The 16,314-nt window shown below is 42.0% G+C and overlaps 1 protein-coding gene across 1 annotated transcript; it reads left to right on the forward strand.

The window, feature by feature from the left end:
* Positions 1-260: 260 nt before the first annotated feature.
* On the forward strand, positions 261-2,225 carry phax (phosphorylated adaptor for RNA export). Its single transcript, XM_061029268.1, has 2 exons — positions 261-432; positions 584-2,225. The coding sequence occupies exon 2, from the start codon at positions 591-593 to the stop codon at positions 1,806-1,808; it is 1,218 nt and encodes a 405-aa protein (XP_060885251.1). The 5' UTR covers positions 261-432; positions 584-590; the 3' UTR covers positions 1,809-2,225.
* Positions 2,226-16,314: the final 14,089 nt, after the last annotated feature.

Here is a 16,314-nt window from a genome sequence, read left to right on the forward strand (position 1 = left end):
ATTAAAAATAAAAATAGAAGTTAAAAATCAACATATTTACATCAGTTAAATAAAAAAATACAATAATGGAAAAGTTAAACAGGTATTAGTAAAAGCATGTATCCAATAACCTACCAATGTTACGTGCACACAACAGGACAACATGTAACACTATTATACAATAAACATTGTTGAAGTAAGGATTATCTCAGTGTTAAATAAAGACAGTTTTCTATATTCTTTGACTCTCGCTTTTATTCTGAAAGGGTGTGACAGGTGGAAGGCGGAAGTGTGGTTTTAGCTTAGCGCGAAGATTTCTTCAGGAGGTTTCAAGTTTTTCTGTGTGGATAACCGACCTGATTTCAACAGCTCGCAGAGAGAGGAAGAGCTGAACAGAGCTGAAAACATTTCTGTCTTGATGGGATTATCCGCTGCTGTGTCTGAGTATTGAAGGTATTTCTGTTAGAGTCGTTTTGAAGGTTTATTTTAAGTTGTGTGTTGTCGCTAAGCTGCTTGTGGTGTTACACTTCAGCTAGCTGTTGCTGCTGAGGAGTGGCATCAACTTTGGCTAATGCATTAAATAAACACAGACGTTATCTTCCAGACTAGAAATGGCGGATGTCGGAGATCTGATGGGCGGCGATCTGGAGGATGGAGAGCTCTCCGGGTCCGGCTCGGATACTGAGATGGGGACACTAGTAGCACAGCCTCGACCCCAGGCTCCTCCAGCATTCAGCGGTCAATCCTTCTCCAGCAGAGCCGCCTCCCAGCCTCCTGCAGCCGCGTACCGCAGCACTGCGAAGGCGGTGGAGTCCAGCGGCAGCGACGCGGACTCTTCGGACGAGGAGGCGGCTGTGTGGCGCAGGAAACGCCAGAAAGTTTCCAGCGCTCCTCAGCAGCCACCAGCCGCCGGCGTCAACCGCGTGCCCGACTTCGGAGCGCAGGCAGGCCGAAAGGTGAACAACATCTGGGGCTCCGTGGTGCAGGAGCAGTGCCAGGATGCCGTGGCTACAGAGCTGGGCATATTCGGCATGGAGGGCGAGGTCAGCATGTCCAGCAGGAACGTGGAGACGTATAACTTCGTCCTGGCTAAGAAGATAATGGAGAAGGAGAGGGAGATGGAAAAGCAGTCCAAGGACGAAGGAGAGGTGAGCATGCTGGATGCTCAGCTGGAGGAGTACATGAAGGAGAGGAACTCAGACGAGCGCGCGGGAGGTGACGCAAAGAGGAAGAGGTCGGCTAAAGAGAGGCTGGGCTCCAGAGCTGAGATGGACATTAAAGGCCGGTGTGAGATCACAGAGGATGACCCCGATGATAAGGTGGCGGAGGAGATCGCACACAGGCTGCAGGAGCCTAAGACGGACCTGATAGAGCGCGTGGTCAAAGTCATCGGCAAGAAGAAAGCTATCGAACTGCTCGGAGAAACGGCGACGCTGGAGGAAACGGGAGGTGTGTACACGATGGATGGCAGCAGGCGACGGACGCCAGGCGGGGTGTACCTCAACCTGCTGAAGAACACGCCCAGCATCAGCAAGGGCCAGGTGAGGAAGATCTTCCTGGAGGAGCAGCAGAGAGATTGTAAGAGCAAGAGGGCCGCCCAGAAGAGGAGGCGGCACGTGGTGGCCAAGAAGATGAAGCAGGCCATCGGCACGCTGAACCTGCAGGAGCACGACGACGGCTCCAGGGAGACTTTTGCCAGCGATACCAACGAGGCCCTGGAGTCGTTGGAGGACGGCGCGGACGAGGAAGAGGATGTGCAGGACGAAGCCGCTGTGGGGATTGAGGAGACGGCGGTGGTCTACAACTCCGTCGACCTGGAGGTTTTCTGAGGAGGGGGATCTGAACAAGAACATTCAGGATTCAAAACACTTAAAGCATAATGTTCTCTACCAGTACAGAATCACACAGAGAGTCCTTTTTTTTGTTCTTTTACATTAACCATAAGAAGTGATGTTGTGTTAAAATAGTTCGGGTTTGGAACAGCATGAGTTCAGCTAATTCAGCATTCCTAATCTTAGATTTTCTGCATTGTAGTTTGATTTGTGTTTCAACGTTTTCCTATAAATCAAAGTGAAGAAAATCTTTCCTGGAGTGACAGTGAGGCCCCTAATGTTGATGTTCATATGGAGATTCTTTCGTTTGTCATTTTTCATTATAAATGAATGAGGTTGTGATTCATTGATATCATTTGTTTGACTGTAACTGGAATGTGAATAAAGATGAAGCAGGTGGAGTTACTAAAATGAGTTTGCTCTTTTAATGCAAACGACTGTGAGAAAAACAAGTTATAAGTGGAAATTTATGACCATTTAAGCAAGAAAGGAGGGGTAAGCTAGGTACCAAATACGTTTTGTTCATAAAATATTGTAAAATATAGAAATGCAGGTCAAGATGAGTCTTTTGGACAGTCATAGTCATGACAAAGTTTGTCCACTAGATGGTATCCACACCCTGTTTCCCCACAAAGATTAAAAGCTTCATGTTTAGATGAAGTATTAATAAAAGGGCAGAATTAAAAAGTAGTTACTAAATGTTTTCCCAGGAACAGCATGAGACGCTTTATAACTTTGCAAATAGTTTACAAAGTGTAGTTCTTAAAAAAAACAAAACACGGACCTGGAAAATTCAAAATTTTATTCTTGCATAAGAAATGCAAAAAAACAGGCACCGGTGGTGTAGTGGTTACTGCGTGCGCCCCATGTACGGAGGCTATAGTGGGTGGCCCAGGTTTGAACCCGACCTGTGGCTCCTTTCCCGCATTTCTTTCCCCAATCTCTCTCTCTCTCTCTGATTGTGGATTCTATCCATTGTCCTATCTACAATAAAGGCACAAAAACAATCTTTAAATAAAAAAAACAAATGCAAAAAGAGCATTCAAAGAATAAATTGCAAATGGACTTGAGCTTGTATATTTCTCTTCTAGTCTTCTGACTACTCAAAGCTCTTTAATACCACATGTCACATGTAAACATTCACACACTGATGGTAGAGGCTGCTGAGTAAAGAGTCCATCAGTATTAACTCATCTCATTTATACACATTCACACACTGTTGACGAAGCAGCTGGAGCAACTTGGGGTTCAGTGTCTTGCTCAAGGACACATCGGACATGTTGCTGCAGGAGCTGGGGATCAAACCCTCGACCTTCCTATTGAGAGACGACTGACTCTACAAACTGAGCCACAGCCGCCCCCATACTGTGATGGTGTTTATATGAAACAGCTACTGCAGCTGAACTTACATGAGAAAGATATCAACTTCTGACTGCATCTTAAATAAAAATAGCAATAATAGTAACATCCTGAATTTAAAACAGAAAACACAAACAAAACAACACTTAACTAAAAGTTCCTGAGCTGAGATCAATCTGTAATTGTATGGTTCCAATTCATTACAAATGTTATCTGGAGACACTTTTCAAAAAGCAGGTAGAAGATCTTACTCATTGTTATATTATAAAGACCTGGCGTTAATCCATCATGAGCACTAAGCAACATTGAGAAAAGTTACAAGACAAAAACTTCTCATCTCCTCTCATTCTCAGCTGTCGAGACCCTCACCCACACATTCCTCACGTCCAGACTAAACCACTGCAACAGTCTCCTCTATGGCTCACCATCAAATACACTCAAGAAACTTCAATACATCCAGAACTCTGCTGCTCGTCTCCCCACACACTGCCGCACCAGAGACCACATCACCTCCGTCCTTCATTTTTTTTTTTTTTGACCAACTTTTTATTTATTTTGACAGCCTCTACAGGTGTATATCATCCAATAAATTCATTAGGTAGTAATTCATACATCCATTTCATTGTCATAATTGCAATGCAAAAATAAAATAAATTAAAAAAGAAGAGGATGACAACACAACCCTGCAAACCTGGAGTTTTCATAGCCCCCCCCCCCCCCCCCCCCCCCCTCCCATAGGTCTTGTATTTTAAATAAACATAGAAGCATTTACAGTAAGTCTAAAAAAAAAGTATATAGGCAGCTCAAATTAACAAAAAATAAAAGGACAAATAATAATGATAGCAATAACGGGATGAAACATTTAAATACCACTTATGGCCCCTCTATGAGAGACACTCTTAGGGGTAAATGAGAATATATGTTTTTTGCAGGTACAGTTACACCCCTGACCTCAAAAACACGACGACATCAGTAAACTGTATCAAATAATGAATGTTTAAATTCCACTGATACAAATCTGCCTCGTTAATCCTAAACCAGTAAAATCATCAAGAAACCCAGAACACGTGTAGGATGGTTTGAATGTCTTCACTTCTTTATTACATGTGAAATATTTGCTGCTTTTACCACACATAACCAGTAGGTGGCAGCAGGTTTAAAGGGTGATCAGGTGAGAAATCAGAGGGTCAAATACGACATGACTGTTTTGACTTTGAGGGTTTTCTGGATGTTTGTTCAGAGCTTCATTCAGAGGAAAAATCAGTCTCTGTTTCTGTGTTAATATTAAAATAAAAACAAAGACATGCACTTTGTAATTTAGCAAATTTTAGCTTGAACAAAAACACATTTGAGAGAATGTAATTAAACAAAGTTAATCCCAGTGTAAGATCTGCTCAATTTAAGCCAAAATTCATATTTTCTTCATTATGTTAATGTATTGTACCGTTGTGGTGAAGAGGGAGCTGATCCTGAAGGCAAAGCTCTCGATTTACTGGTTGATCTTCATCACATATCTCAGCTATGGTCATGAGTTATGTTTAGTGACCAATAGAATGAGATCGTGGATACAAGCGGCCAAAATTAGTTTCCCCTGGAGGGTGTCTCTGGGCTCAACCTTAGAGAGAGGGTGAGGATAGGTAGACCCAGACTCTAGCCTGGGAACGCTTTGGAATCCCCCAGAAGGAGCTGGAAAATGTTGCTGGGGAGAGGGTCTGGGTTGACTTACTGACCGAGTGGAAGAAAATGGATGGATGGATATGTCTATGTGACAATAAAGTTGTGAGGAATTAGCAGACCTGTTAAACATGCGTTTGATCGAAAAAAAGGGAGTCTGGTGTCTGAATTGACTGATTTTTATAGCCACTTATGTGCAGAGGAAGAAACAACTTTTTCACACTTAAATATAATATAAATCAAGTATATCCTCTGAAAATAACTCTATGAGTCATGACTGTCTACAATGGGTGTAACACCCGAGTCCCACTGTCTGTGATGTTTTCAGAGTTTTCAGAGTCCTATCTTCACTTTGTTTACATCGTTGGGACGGCTGGCTGACTCCTCCCCTCACGTATAAAAGTTGTTTAATTGAGGGACTAGAGAAAAGAAGAATAACATACTGTACTCACTGCTTAACTGTATTTCTAGATCACGCTCATTTCAGGTAAATTTACATGCAGTGTGAAGATACGAGCATAATAAAGATCGCTAGCATTAGCATGCTAACACAACAATGCAGCGCGAGTTGTTTTGGTTTCATGCTGGTGCTCAAGGGCGACATCTGCTGGATCAAAAAAGTAGCATATTCTTCCTTTAATATGCCTCAACAATAAAGAACAGCTGTTGTAGGAGTTCTGAGTAGGACATCGTAGCCTCTGTATCGTCTGGTTGTGGGAAATACCCAGCCCTACGACATGCATCCATCCATCGATCCCCAGCTCCTGCGGTCACATGTCGAAGTGTCCTTGGGCCAAACACTGACACAGACCCAGCGGCAGCCATAAAACAGGCATTAACAATAACTTTATGTAAATATTTGATGTCTCTGATTGTCTCTGTTTGCTGTTGTAGGTCGTATAAAGACATCAGTGTTTGTTCAGAACTCCTCACAGCAGCTTTAGGAGACGCTTTAATGTCCCATGTACATCAGGAGCAGCAAACCATTAAATATTTTCCTTACATATCTGACTTTCTCAGTTAACAAATGTCCCCTCTGCTAAAGCGGCTCCGTCTTAATCAAAGCGAAAATACACCAGGCGCCCCACACACACACAGTCGCTCCGGGTGGAGAATAAAAGCCTTTAATGGTGGCGGTGGATTTGTCAGATGAAGGAAACGATCATTATCTTTGCTCGTGGCTGCCACATGAAAGGCCCGGCGCTGTGGCAGAAACACTTTTGATAATCCCTCCACTTACGGCTGTTTTCATATTTGCTGGCGGATGTGTCTCCTCTGATAAGCCGTCAGTGTGTGTTCATCATGATTCCATGCGGCAATTAGGCAGGCTGATTAAGGTTCGAGGGAAAGGTGCATAAATCAGTCTCCTGCGATAGTTTTACAGCCTCTTCGTTCACGGGTTTATTGCGTCTAAAGAACAGAAAGGAGTTTACAGCTCATATGATTGCTATGCTATGTTCGCTTTTAAAGGGACGATCAAAGCAGGATCATCAAAGACGTGTGAGCTGCAGGAGGTGAATGATGCTCTGCTTCGTCTTATTCCTGTTGAATTGTTGCGCGCACACTGGTCTCAGGACCTCTGTATCTGTCACCTGGCAACAAACTTGTTGCCTGGATACGACACGTTGTTTCTCATTTCCATTGGATCCAACAGAACCAGGGTTGAAAGACTTGTATCTTTAGACAGGAGGGGAGGGGCTGCATGATGTCAGCGTTCACAAGAGGATATCAACAAATGTTGCTCCATGACAACTCAACGCCTGTGAGATTTGATTTGTGTGCCGAAGATCAGCAGCATCCATTTTTTTAAAGGTTATTTTGGGCTTTTTATGCCTTTATTTGGAGATAGGACGGTGGATAGAGTCAGGAATCGGGGAGAGAGAGAGAGCGAGAGGGGAATGACATGCAGGAAAGAAGCCATAGGCCGTAACCAGTGGATAAAAACTAAACTACATATGAATTGGAATTATTTGTTTTTTTTAGAAAGGGGTGTTTTCATTGTAATCTCAGTAATGACATAAAAATAGACGCTGGTGGTCTTGACTGGTCTTGATTTATAATCAGAGACTGAGACAAGACCAAGTAAAAATTATTTTGATTTGGAGACAAGACAGAGACCTTCAAGACCTGGGAAAATTACTAAGAACTTGACTTCACACACAATGATTCAGTTGACTCAGATGGCTTAAGTTGAAGAAAGTTCATACATACAAGAATACTCTGGAGCAGAGATGGAGTAGCAAGCACACGTCTGATGCTGTGTCCCTGCTATGCCAATTCCCCCAAACTCTTCGACAGCTTTTGAATATATACAAAAGAGGTTATTGACGTCAGGGTCATACTAAACTAATCTATGATGTCAATTTGGAACAGAGACTAAGGGCACGGTCACACTGGCCATCCGTACCGTGCCCAAGCACGCTTCAACGCTAAAGTCCAGTTCGTTTGACCAGTGTGACCGCTCCATATCGTGCTCAGACACGGTACACTTCCTTGGCTTTGGCACACTTCAGAGAGGTGTGCTTCGGCACGGTACACTTCATGCACGAGCACAAGCACGTGGGTAAACAACGCTGACAGCCTTCATTATGGAGAAATCCAGAGTTTCATGGCTGTATCTGACTAACATGACACAATATAAGACACAAAGTAGCTGTCATATTCTCTGTGTTGTTCTCCGATGTGCGGGAGTCCGCGCGGACGCCCGCACATCGGAGAACAATTAATTAATTTATTGCTGTGTCTGATTAAAATCTCCGATGTGCGGCCGCGGACTCGCCTGTGGACTCAGCCGCGCGTCTATTTTATTTTTTTATTTATTTATTGCTGTGTCTGATTAAAATGGCTTAAAATGAGCTATAAAGTCAGAAAAGTAGCTTTCATGCTCTCTGTGTTTTTCTCTGATGTGCAGACTCGGACTCGACTGCACGTCTCATGTGTTGTATTACGACGTTATGTACAAGAGGTAATCGTGCTTTTAGGCACGGATAGTCCTGTGTTGTGCGACCGCGGGCCGCACCGGCCAGCGGGGGAATGGTGCTGCGGGGGGGCAATCGTGCTTGGGTACAGCACGGTACGGATGGCCAGTGACCCTAAGTCTACCAAACATGCAGATATAAAGGGGAAGACCCTCGACACACTAAGCTGTCTTTGCTTTCTAGTCACAGCTGAACTCTATCAGGTCTGACTGACTTCAGAGAACAGTGAATACACATAATGATGTTTGTACATTTAAATCTTAATACATAGGTACAGAAATTCCACCACAGTAATGACCAAAAGCTTTTGTCTGATTAAAACAATTAGATAAAACCACATGAAGCTTAAAGGTACAGCATCAAATTATTACTCAAAACTGGGTTAGAACATTATTTACTGACAGGGTCGAACGGCAAAACACACCGAGGCATGCGCCATCGGACCGTGTCGTCTCTCTCCCATCGCCCGACGCCCAGTCTACACCATTGGACCGTGTCATTGTAGCCGTTATCAGCAGTCACGTTTACAACCATCTCTTCCTGCAGGACTCAGGACTGTGGATTAACATCTGGGTTTATTTTCCCAAGAAACAAAGGAACTGATCAATGATTTAAGTCTCCCTCTCAGACAGGATGTTATGAACTTTTACAACACCTGGAATAAACAATCGAGCGGAAACAGAACACTCTGCTATCTACAAATTGACCCCAAAGACATGAACTGTGACCGAAACCAGTCTCTGCAAAGTCGTAAAATTGACCATCTGTTGAAGGACTGCTGAAGAACTGAATTAAACCACAGCGTTCAATTCTGCATCAAATGAACATTTATGTCTTTCTTCATCTAGATATTTGTAATCGTCACATTGAATGTATTATAATCATCTTTTTAAACTCAAAATCTGATCTTCAGAACAGGAATAAGAGTTATATTATGTTTAATAGGAATTTGACGTGGAGCGCTATTGCCATCTAGTGTTAGAATATCCATGAATACGTAACCTTCATAATTATACATTTAGATGTGTTATAAAGCATACTCTTTGATATTAGCTGTAGAAGGTGTTATTTAAAGACACCAACTTCTTTTCCTACTTTATTAATATGTCTTATTAAGAATGCTGACTGTATAACATGTTTTTGTTCACCTACAGGCTGGGATTAACTGAGGATGTTCCCAGATGGTGTGATTTTCATCTCAACATGAATCTGATAGAAATGTTCGTCTAAATATATGACGTGAACCTACATCAACGTGGATCTGATAGAAATAATATCAAAATGAATGTATGGTGACGTATATATGTTTAGATTCTTATTTTTAATCTTATTGAGTAAACTTGGTTTAGTTTAAACAATTGTCCTCCGGTCAGAATGGGAGTAGCCCGTGGGCGGCTTTTCTCCTGCAGACCCCCCTCTTCTCATCCAGCTGATAAGAGTTCACACTGAGCTCAGATCTTTGGTTCTTCTTAGTTTTGGTTTCTTGAAGTTTAGAGCTTCACCTCTTGCTCTCTTCTCTTCGGACTTCGGTCCGAATCCCTTCTTTTAAGTTTTGCCGTAGAGACGAGTCTCTGCCGAACTTTCTTTTTCACGCACAATTTTTGGAAACATCAATTCTTTCTGGCTCAAGCAAGGTTTTTGAACTTTCTTCTCTGAGGTCTTTGCTCTTCAATTCTGAACGCCAATTCCTTAGTTTGGATTCATCGAGATGGCCATCTGGTTAATCTGAATTGGAAATCGACGTATCAAAAGACTCTTTAATATTTTTTTCCTGTTGGATCCTCTTGGAGCTTCTGAGACAACGACTGAACCGACGTACAATCTCCATCCCAGCTGCACACTCCGACCAAGGTGTTAAGGCATCTAATCTGGCCCGTGGACCTCTCTGGGCCTGAAAAGAACCGCTTGCCAGAGACTGAAACGCGGGACCAGCCGGCGGAGTTCAATTGAACACATCTCACAGTAAGACTGCTGGTGGCAAGGGGTGTTGGAAGATTGAGTCTTGAGTCGTGTCTATTCAGAGCCCTCCTTTAAATCCAAATAGAATCCCAAAATTCTTTTATCAACTTTTTCCTTTTTGACCATTTTCTGATTAAGTCATTCAAACAATACCGCGTCTTATCTCATTACTAAATATATAATGTCACCATACATTATAATTGCATTATCCTGATCATAATAATCATATTCTTTATCTGTTTCATCTATACATTATTGTTTACCCTTTTATATTAAATTTTACACATAAAATTCAGGACTTTGTCTGTGTGTTTTCTTGTTTAACATTTCCAGAACTTACTTCTTTCAAGATATGAAACTGACTGATTAATTAATTAACTTATACCATTAAAGTTATTTTCTTCCTTTAACAGGAAGTGGTGCCCCTTCTTAAATACGAGGTTAAATAAAGACATAACATCTTAATAATTTAATTACGCTACATCATCCAAACCAACACCTGACGCCCAGTCTACACCATCGGACTGTGTCGTCCCAACCAACACCGACGCCCAGTCTACACCATCGGACCGTGTCGTCTCAACCATCACCCGACGCCCTGCCGCCGCCATCGGACTGTGTCGTCCCCTAGACCATCGCCATCCTCGTTCGTGCACAGCCTGCTCCGACCTCCACCTCAGCAGAGAGGAAGTGTGGACAACAAGAACGTGAGGAATACAAAGGAGAAATCCTTCCTGCATATTGTGCTCTATATATGCTCTTTTTGTAAAGCGTCTTGAGATCACACTTTGTTATGAGTTGGCGTTATACAAATAATGACTGATTGATTGATTGATGCACAAGACAGGTTAATAAAAAATAGACAACAGAGCAGGGATGTTTGAATGCCCTCCTCACACAGTCACATACGTTCTGTTGAGCTGCAGCGAGTGGACAGACGATCTGCAGTAAAGGTGAGTTAGATAACATCATCCGAGGACTATTGAGAGCAGGCAGTGACTCATCACTTTCAGTTAAACAAAGGTGACCCAGTTGGGCGGAGAGAAGAGACACGAGATCGTAAAGTATGTCAGCTGTGGGGATGATATCACTTTAGTCTAAAGACTCTCCCTCTCATTTTAATTTAGGAACATGTTGCACAAGGCTCATGCATGACTCCACTTCTTATCAAAGTTTTCCATTAGCAGCGATGTTAGCTTAAGTGCTTGTTTCTGTGAAAGAGAGGGAACCTGGAGTGTAATTTGTCTGATGTCTGTGCATCACACACAAACAAATCATGAGCCCACATCTGTTATACCTGAACCAAGGAACTCAACTGGTAACTGCACTGCAATACTGCTATGATTCCACAACGACCCCATCAGAAGTGATCGAGTCAACCCTCAGTTTAACAAACCTTTATCAAGGTTAAAAGTATTATTTGCCTTTATTTGATAGAACAAAGTAGATGGACAGGAAAGGTGGGGAGAGAGAGTGGGGGGTGACATGCACCAAATGGCGTCAGGACCGGGAGTCGAACCTGGAATCAGTGCAACAAGGACTTCTGTACTTAGGGCTTTTCCAATTGAACTGAACCAGCGCCACGTTAAACAAACGTTTAGAAAAGTTGTTTTCTTCTCCTCTTGAGGACAAAAATGACAAAGCTTGACATTGAACTTTTCACATATCTGCATCATAATTTAATTTCAGCAAACTTAACGCAAGTAAAGCAAAAGAAAATGTATTTCTTTTTTTAAGTCAGATTGAAGCCTCTGTGTAACTTACTATTTACAGTTAAAGGTCATATATTATACAAAATCCACTTCACCATGTAGTCTGTTTGCAAACCGCCCAATTATGAGAAAAGTCCATCCTCTCCGTCTTTTACCTGCTCCACTTTTCAGAAATGCTCAAACAGGCCGTTTGGAGATTTTCCCTTCATGACATCACAAAGGGCAGTAGCCCCTCCCCCCAGGTGGGTGACACTCCCACAGCTAGGTGTTTGTTCTGCCCTCTGAGTCTGCCTTCTCACTGTAAACAATAGGACATGGAGCGAGAAAGCCAGAGTACAAACAAGCCCTTCCAGAGAGGGGGCGTGGTCAGACACAGCTCATTTACATATTTAAAGGTACAGACACATAAACAGCCTGTTCTGAGCAGGGCTGAAATAGAGGGGTTTATAGAAATGATCAAATACAGGATCAGAGTGGATTTAGAACAAGAAACTTCACAGACATGTTTTGGGGAGCTTTGAGACTTATTTAAAGTTGTTGAAAAGGGGGGAGAATATGTGACCTTTAAAGCTTAGATTCACCAGAAACAAATGAACCTGATCTACTTGTGGGATGTTATGGCCCATGACCTTATGGTGTTTACGTCTACACTGTAAACGATGCAAAAAGAAGGAACCCCCAACCCTATATCATTAAACTCAAACTGCTGGCTACATCGAAATTACCGAGAAATTAGCCTCCATTTCCAAGGATATATAAGCCAATCAAACGATGATAGTTGACGATTGTCATTGATTGCTGGAACTGTTATGGTAAAATGAAAAGAAAAAAAAAAGGCTCAATGTATAGGGAGAAAGTTGCCACATGGGCAGGGCATAGAGGAACATTTTGTGTCCTCATGGGGCTGAATCCTGTTTTTGTTACATTTTGGTCATTTCTGATTAAAACTGAACGCTTCCTCTTCTCACAGAAATGAGAACAGCTTGTGCTCCTGGTTGCTTAGGTACAGCTGGTCTTCTTCTCTTTTCTTTTTTTTTCTGTCCTGGCTTATCTTAGCTGTAACATGGTGCAGCCTACAGCAAGAAAAAAAAACTACTCAAAAAACAAAACAAACTCAAACAGCACATCTGGAGTTGACCATGGAGAAGGAGGGTTTAGGGTTGATGTTGATGAAGCTGAGGGAGGGTCTTTGTGTGAGGGTAGAAGACTAAAGGAGGAACAAATATAAGGGATTAATATCAAAGAGAAGTGACGGCTTCAGTCTGAGAAAAAAGGTAAATAAAGAGAGTGTACAAAGACACACGATGTACCTGTCGCTCCATTGACACTTATCTCTTTCAAGCTCTTCTCTTTCAGTGATGTTCCTCGTGGTTTGACGTGGGTGGCCTTTTAGTCGCGGTAAAGGAGCCAACTATGCCAGCGCTATTTATTCCCTTTTTCCTTATAAAGCTCTGAGCGTGCAGTGCTTGACGTAACCATACACACACACACACACACACACACACACACACACACACACACACACAAAGGCCTGCTCTTATTTTCACACACACACACACAGACACACACACACACACACACACACACACACACACACACAGTGGGTTAACGTTTCGGTCTGACGTGAGAAGACCTTGATTAGATTTCCACTTGAAAGGAAGTCTTAAAATATGACAAACCAAAATGTGAAGGAGTGGATGTCGGTGGGTTTAGCTCGGTGAGGTATTTACAGTACCAAGGTGAGAAGTTTGATTTCATGCTGGTGCTACCTGCTGATGATCAAAATGTTTCTGATTGCACAAGTGTCTCATCTTGACGCTCTATAAATTTCAGCCAGGACAGAATTCCTAACGACTATGAGATGTCTTTAACAGGTTTAGAAAAGGATGAGAAATGTGCATAATCGTGAGGTCTTCATGTAGTCGAAGGGAAAGTAAGGCTGAGAGCAGGATAGGACGCTCCCCGATGGAGTCTAGATACCGGCGCGGGTGATGGTGGTGGTGAAGGTAGAACGGTGGGATGAGCTGAGGAGAAGAACCGACAGAAGAAAAGAGGAGATCAGATTAGAAAGCCGACGGCAGCTGGATGTCTGGTTGTTAAGAGGCCGTGGCAAAATCTGGTTGGTTTCATCTTTTAATCGAGGAAACGCCCCTTAATCATCCGATCACCAGAACAGGAAGCGGCAGAAGGGAGAGAGGTAGAGATAGGGACGCTGAGCTTCATTAAATCAGATGATAAGACAAAAAGATAATCCTGATTCCATTTATCGAGCAACGCTTCCTTTTGTCTTAATTATAAACATATTTTTAAGTTTTAATCCTTAAGATTTGTTATTTTCTACCGTATGACTGCACAGTGCTCTAAATGTTTTAAATCATTTTGAGGCGCTCATGTGACCTCATCTGTTGTTATTTACATTTGAAATGTTGACTCCAAAACAACAAAGACAGCCTAAACGCATACAAGGCTCAAATATTGAAATAGAAATAAAAAGCAGAGTACAAGAAATCATACCAAAGGACAATAAAATAAAAACAATTAGAGGAATTAGATAATATAATAATAACTTGTAAAATGCAATAAGATAAAATGAAAACGACATTAACAATAAAGTTTAAGCTTTAAGGCTCATTCAAAGGCACATGATAAAATAAAAGCTTAAAACCTTTATTTATTATATTTATTTAACTTTTATATCATGTGTATATTTGGAGTAATACACTTCAAAGCTACTTAGAGGCACTTTTATTAAGCTTTGATTTTGGCGCCCCCCTGTGGAAAAATTGGTACATCCTATAATCCTATAGTCAATAATTTTGTGATTACTTTTGGTGCTTTTACCTTTATTTGGATTGGAAAGCTAGTGTGTGTGTGGGTGAGAGAGAGAGAGAGAGATAGAGAGAGAGAGAGAGAGAGAGAGAGAGAGGGAGGTGGATGACATGCACCAATCAGTGTCAGGATCAGGGGACCAGTGCGACGAGGACTGTAGCCTCTCTTCTTGGGGCACATGCTCTCCTGAGCTTAACCAGTTCCTCAAAAGTTTTGCTTTTTAACAAAAAAAGTGTGTGTGTGTGTGTCTGTGTGTGTATGTGTGACTTTTACTCCTTAATTGGAGAGACAGGACAGTGGATAAAGTCAGAAATCTGAGAGAGAGAGAGAGAGAAAGAGAGTGGGAAATGACATGCGGGTAAGGAGCCACAGGTCGGATTTGAACCCTTGTCGCCCGCTTCGAGGACTACAACCTTACCTCTTAACATGGGGAGAACAAACTAATAACTCGTTCAGCAGCGCCTCCTCACATTTATTTCTTTAACAGTCAAACATACTGTATCACTCACTGTGAATCTTTGCTGTGGGATATGTGCTGTGGCTCGTCTGACTCTGACATGGCTGCAGCAGCTACAGGCATTGAAAATAACTTTATAGAATAAGTCGGTGTAGACGCTGATGGTTTCATTAGACTTTAATATTTCGATGTCAGACTGAAGCATTTGTATTAACTTTAGTCTTAACAATTAAAAGTAGGAGCTGCAAAATGATACTTATTGTCATCAACCATGTTTGATTTGATGACATGATTTTGTGGTGTAAATATGGATGCAGTTGTTAAAAGAATAGGAAAAATAAAAAAATTAAAAAAAAGGTTTTAAGGACTGAAGAAAGTCTGACAGCTCAGAAAAACGGTCATGCAGTTCAGTGGCGTGATGAAAACAGTGTGTGTGTCTAACAGCTATCTAAAGACCACTCAGTGTGATCAGCGTTACTCTGGATCTCATCTGTGTGAGAGACGAGCAGCACAGGCATGTCAGCGAATGAGAACGTCTTGTCATGTACACAGAATGACAGATCACCCCGAGAGCGCCATTAACTGCCTGATTCAGAGCCCAATGAGGGATCATTTGCATACAAATAGTGTGTCCATATGAATCAATGATGGATGAGTTCACCGATATAGACTCAAACGCTGTTTTCAGGGAGGTTTTTTCCGCTTGAAGGACACGGCCTCTGGAGGCACATGACAGCAAAGTCAAGAGGAAATATCAGATTAAAAAAAATGTTTCTCTGAAGCAGAATAAATAAACATCGCACAAAATGTAAGGAAATTTGTGTTTGGTAGATAATTTCTTTGTTGTAACAATGCTTCTTGGCAATACATTTTATACCGCTGGGAAACCTGTTTTAAATGGTGCCACATTTGTAAGGAACATGCATTTGTGGGATAAGCAGCAGAGCTGAATATGTGGGTTGCCCCCATGAAAAACTAGCCAAATCATCTCTGCCAATGCCAAACAGCTTTTATGATTCGATACTGAATTGGGAAAAAAATAAATCGCAATGCACTGATAAATCGACTTTTTTACTCAGCCCAAGCAACTACAATTCAAATTTTCTCTATTTATTTTTCCTTTTTCATGATTTTTACATTTGCCTGTTGGTCATCTGATGGTGTCAGTGATGTTGATTTATTGTTTTACAGTTGCTTTAAACACCAAACTGGAAAACGTTCCAAGTCAATTCACATTCTAAACTCTATTACCCCAGCTGTTACCTGAAGCATGTTTCAAATCTAGTTTCCAATAAAGAATGGAAACAAACAAATGGCTTGAAATGAAGAAAATCAATCTGGTTCATCTGATTGACCATAAACATTTTTAATTTGATAGAAGTGTGTTCATAGGCTTGGCTTCTCAAGTATACTTTCGTCTCTGTACAGGTCGGTTTCCGCTAAATATCTTTGACTCGGTCCGAGCTGTGATTTCCTCAAGCTGGATGGCAATCTCATTAATCTGCCGCCTGACTTCGCCACCCCTGTCGTTCCTC

Source organism: Labrus mixtus, chromosome 22 (assembly GCF_963584025.1).
Source record: "Labrus mixtus chromosome 22, fLabMix1.1, whole genome shotgun sequence".
Classification (NCBI taxonomy): Eukaryota; Metazoa; Chordata; class Actinopteri; order Labriformes; family Labridae; genus Labrus; species Labrus mixtus.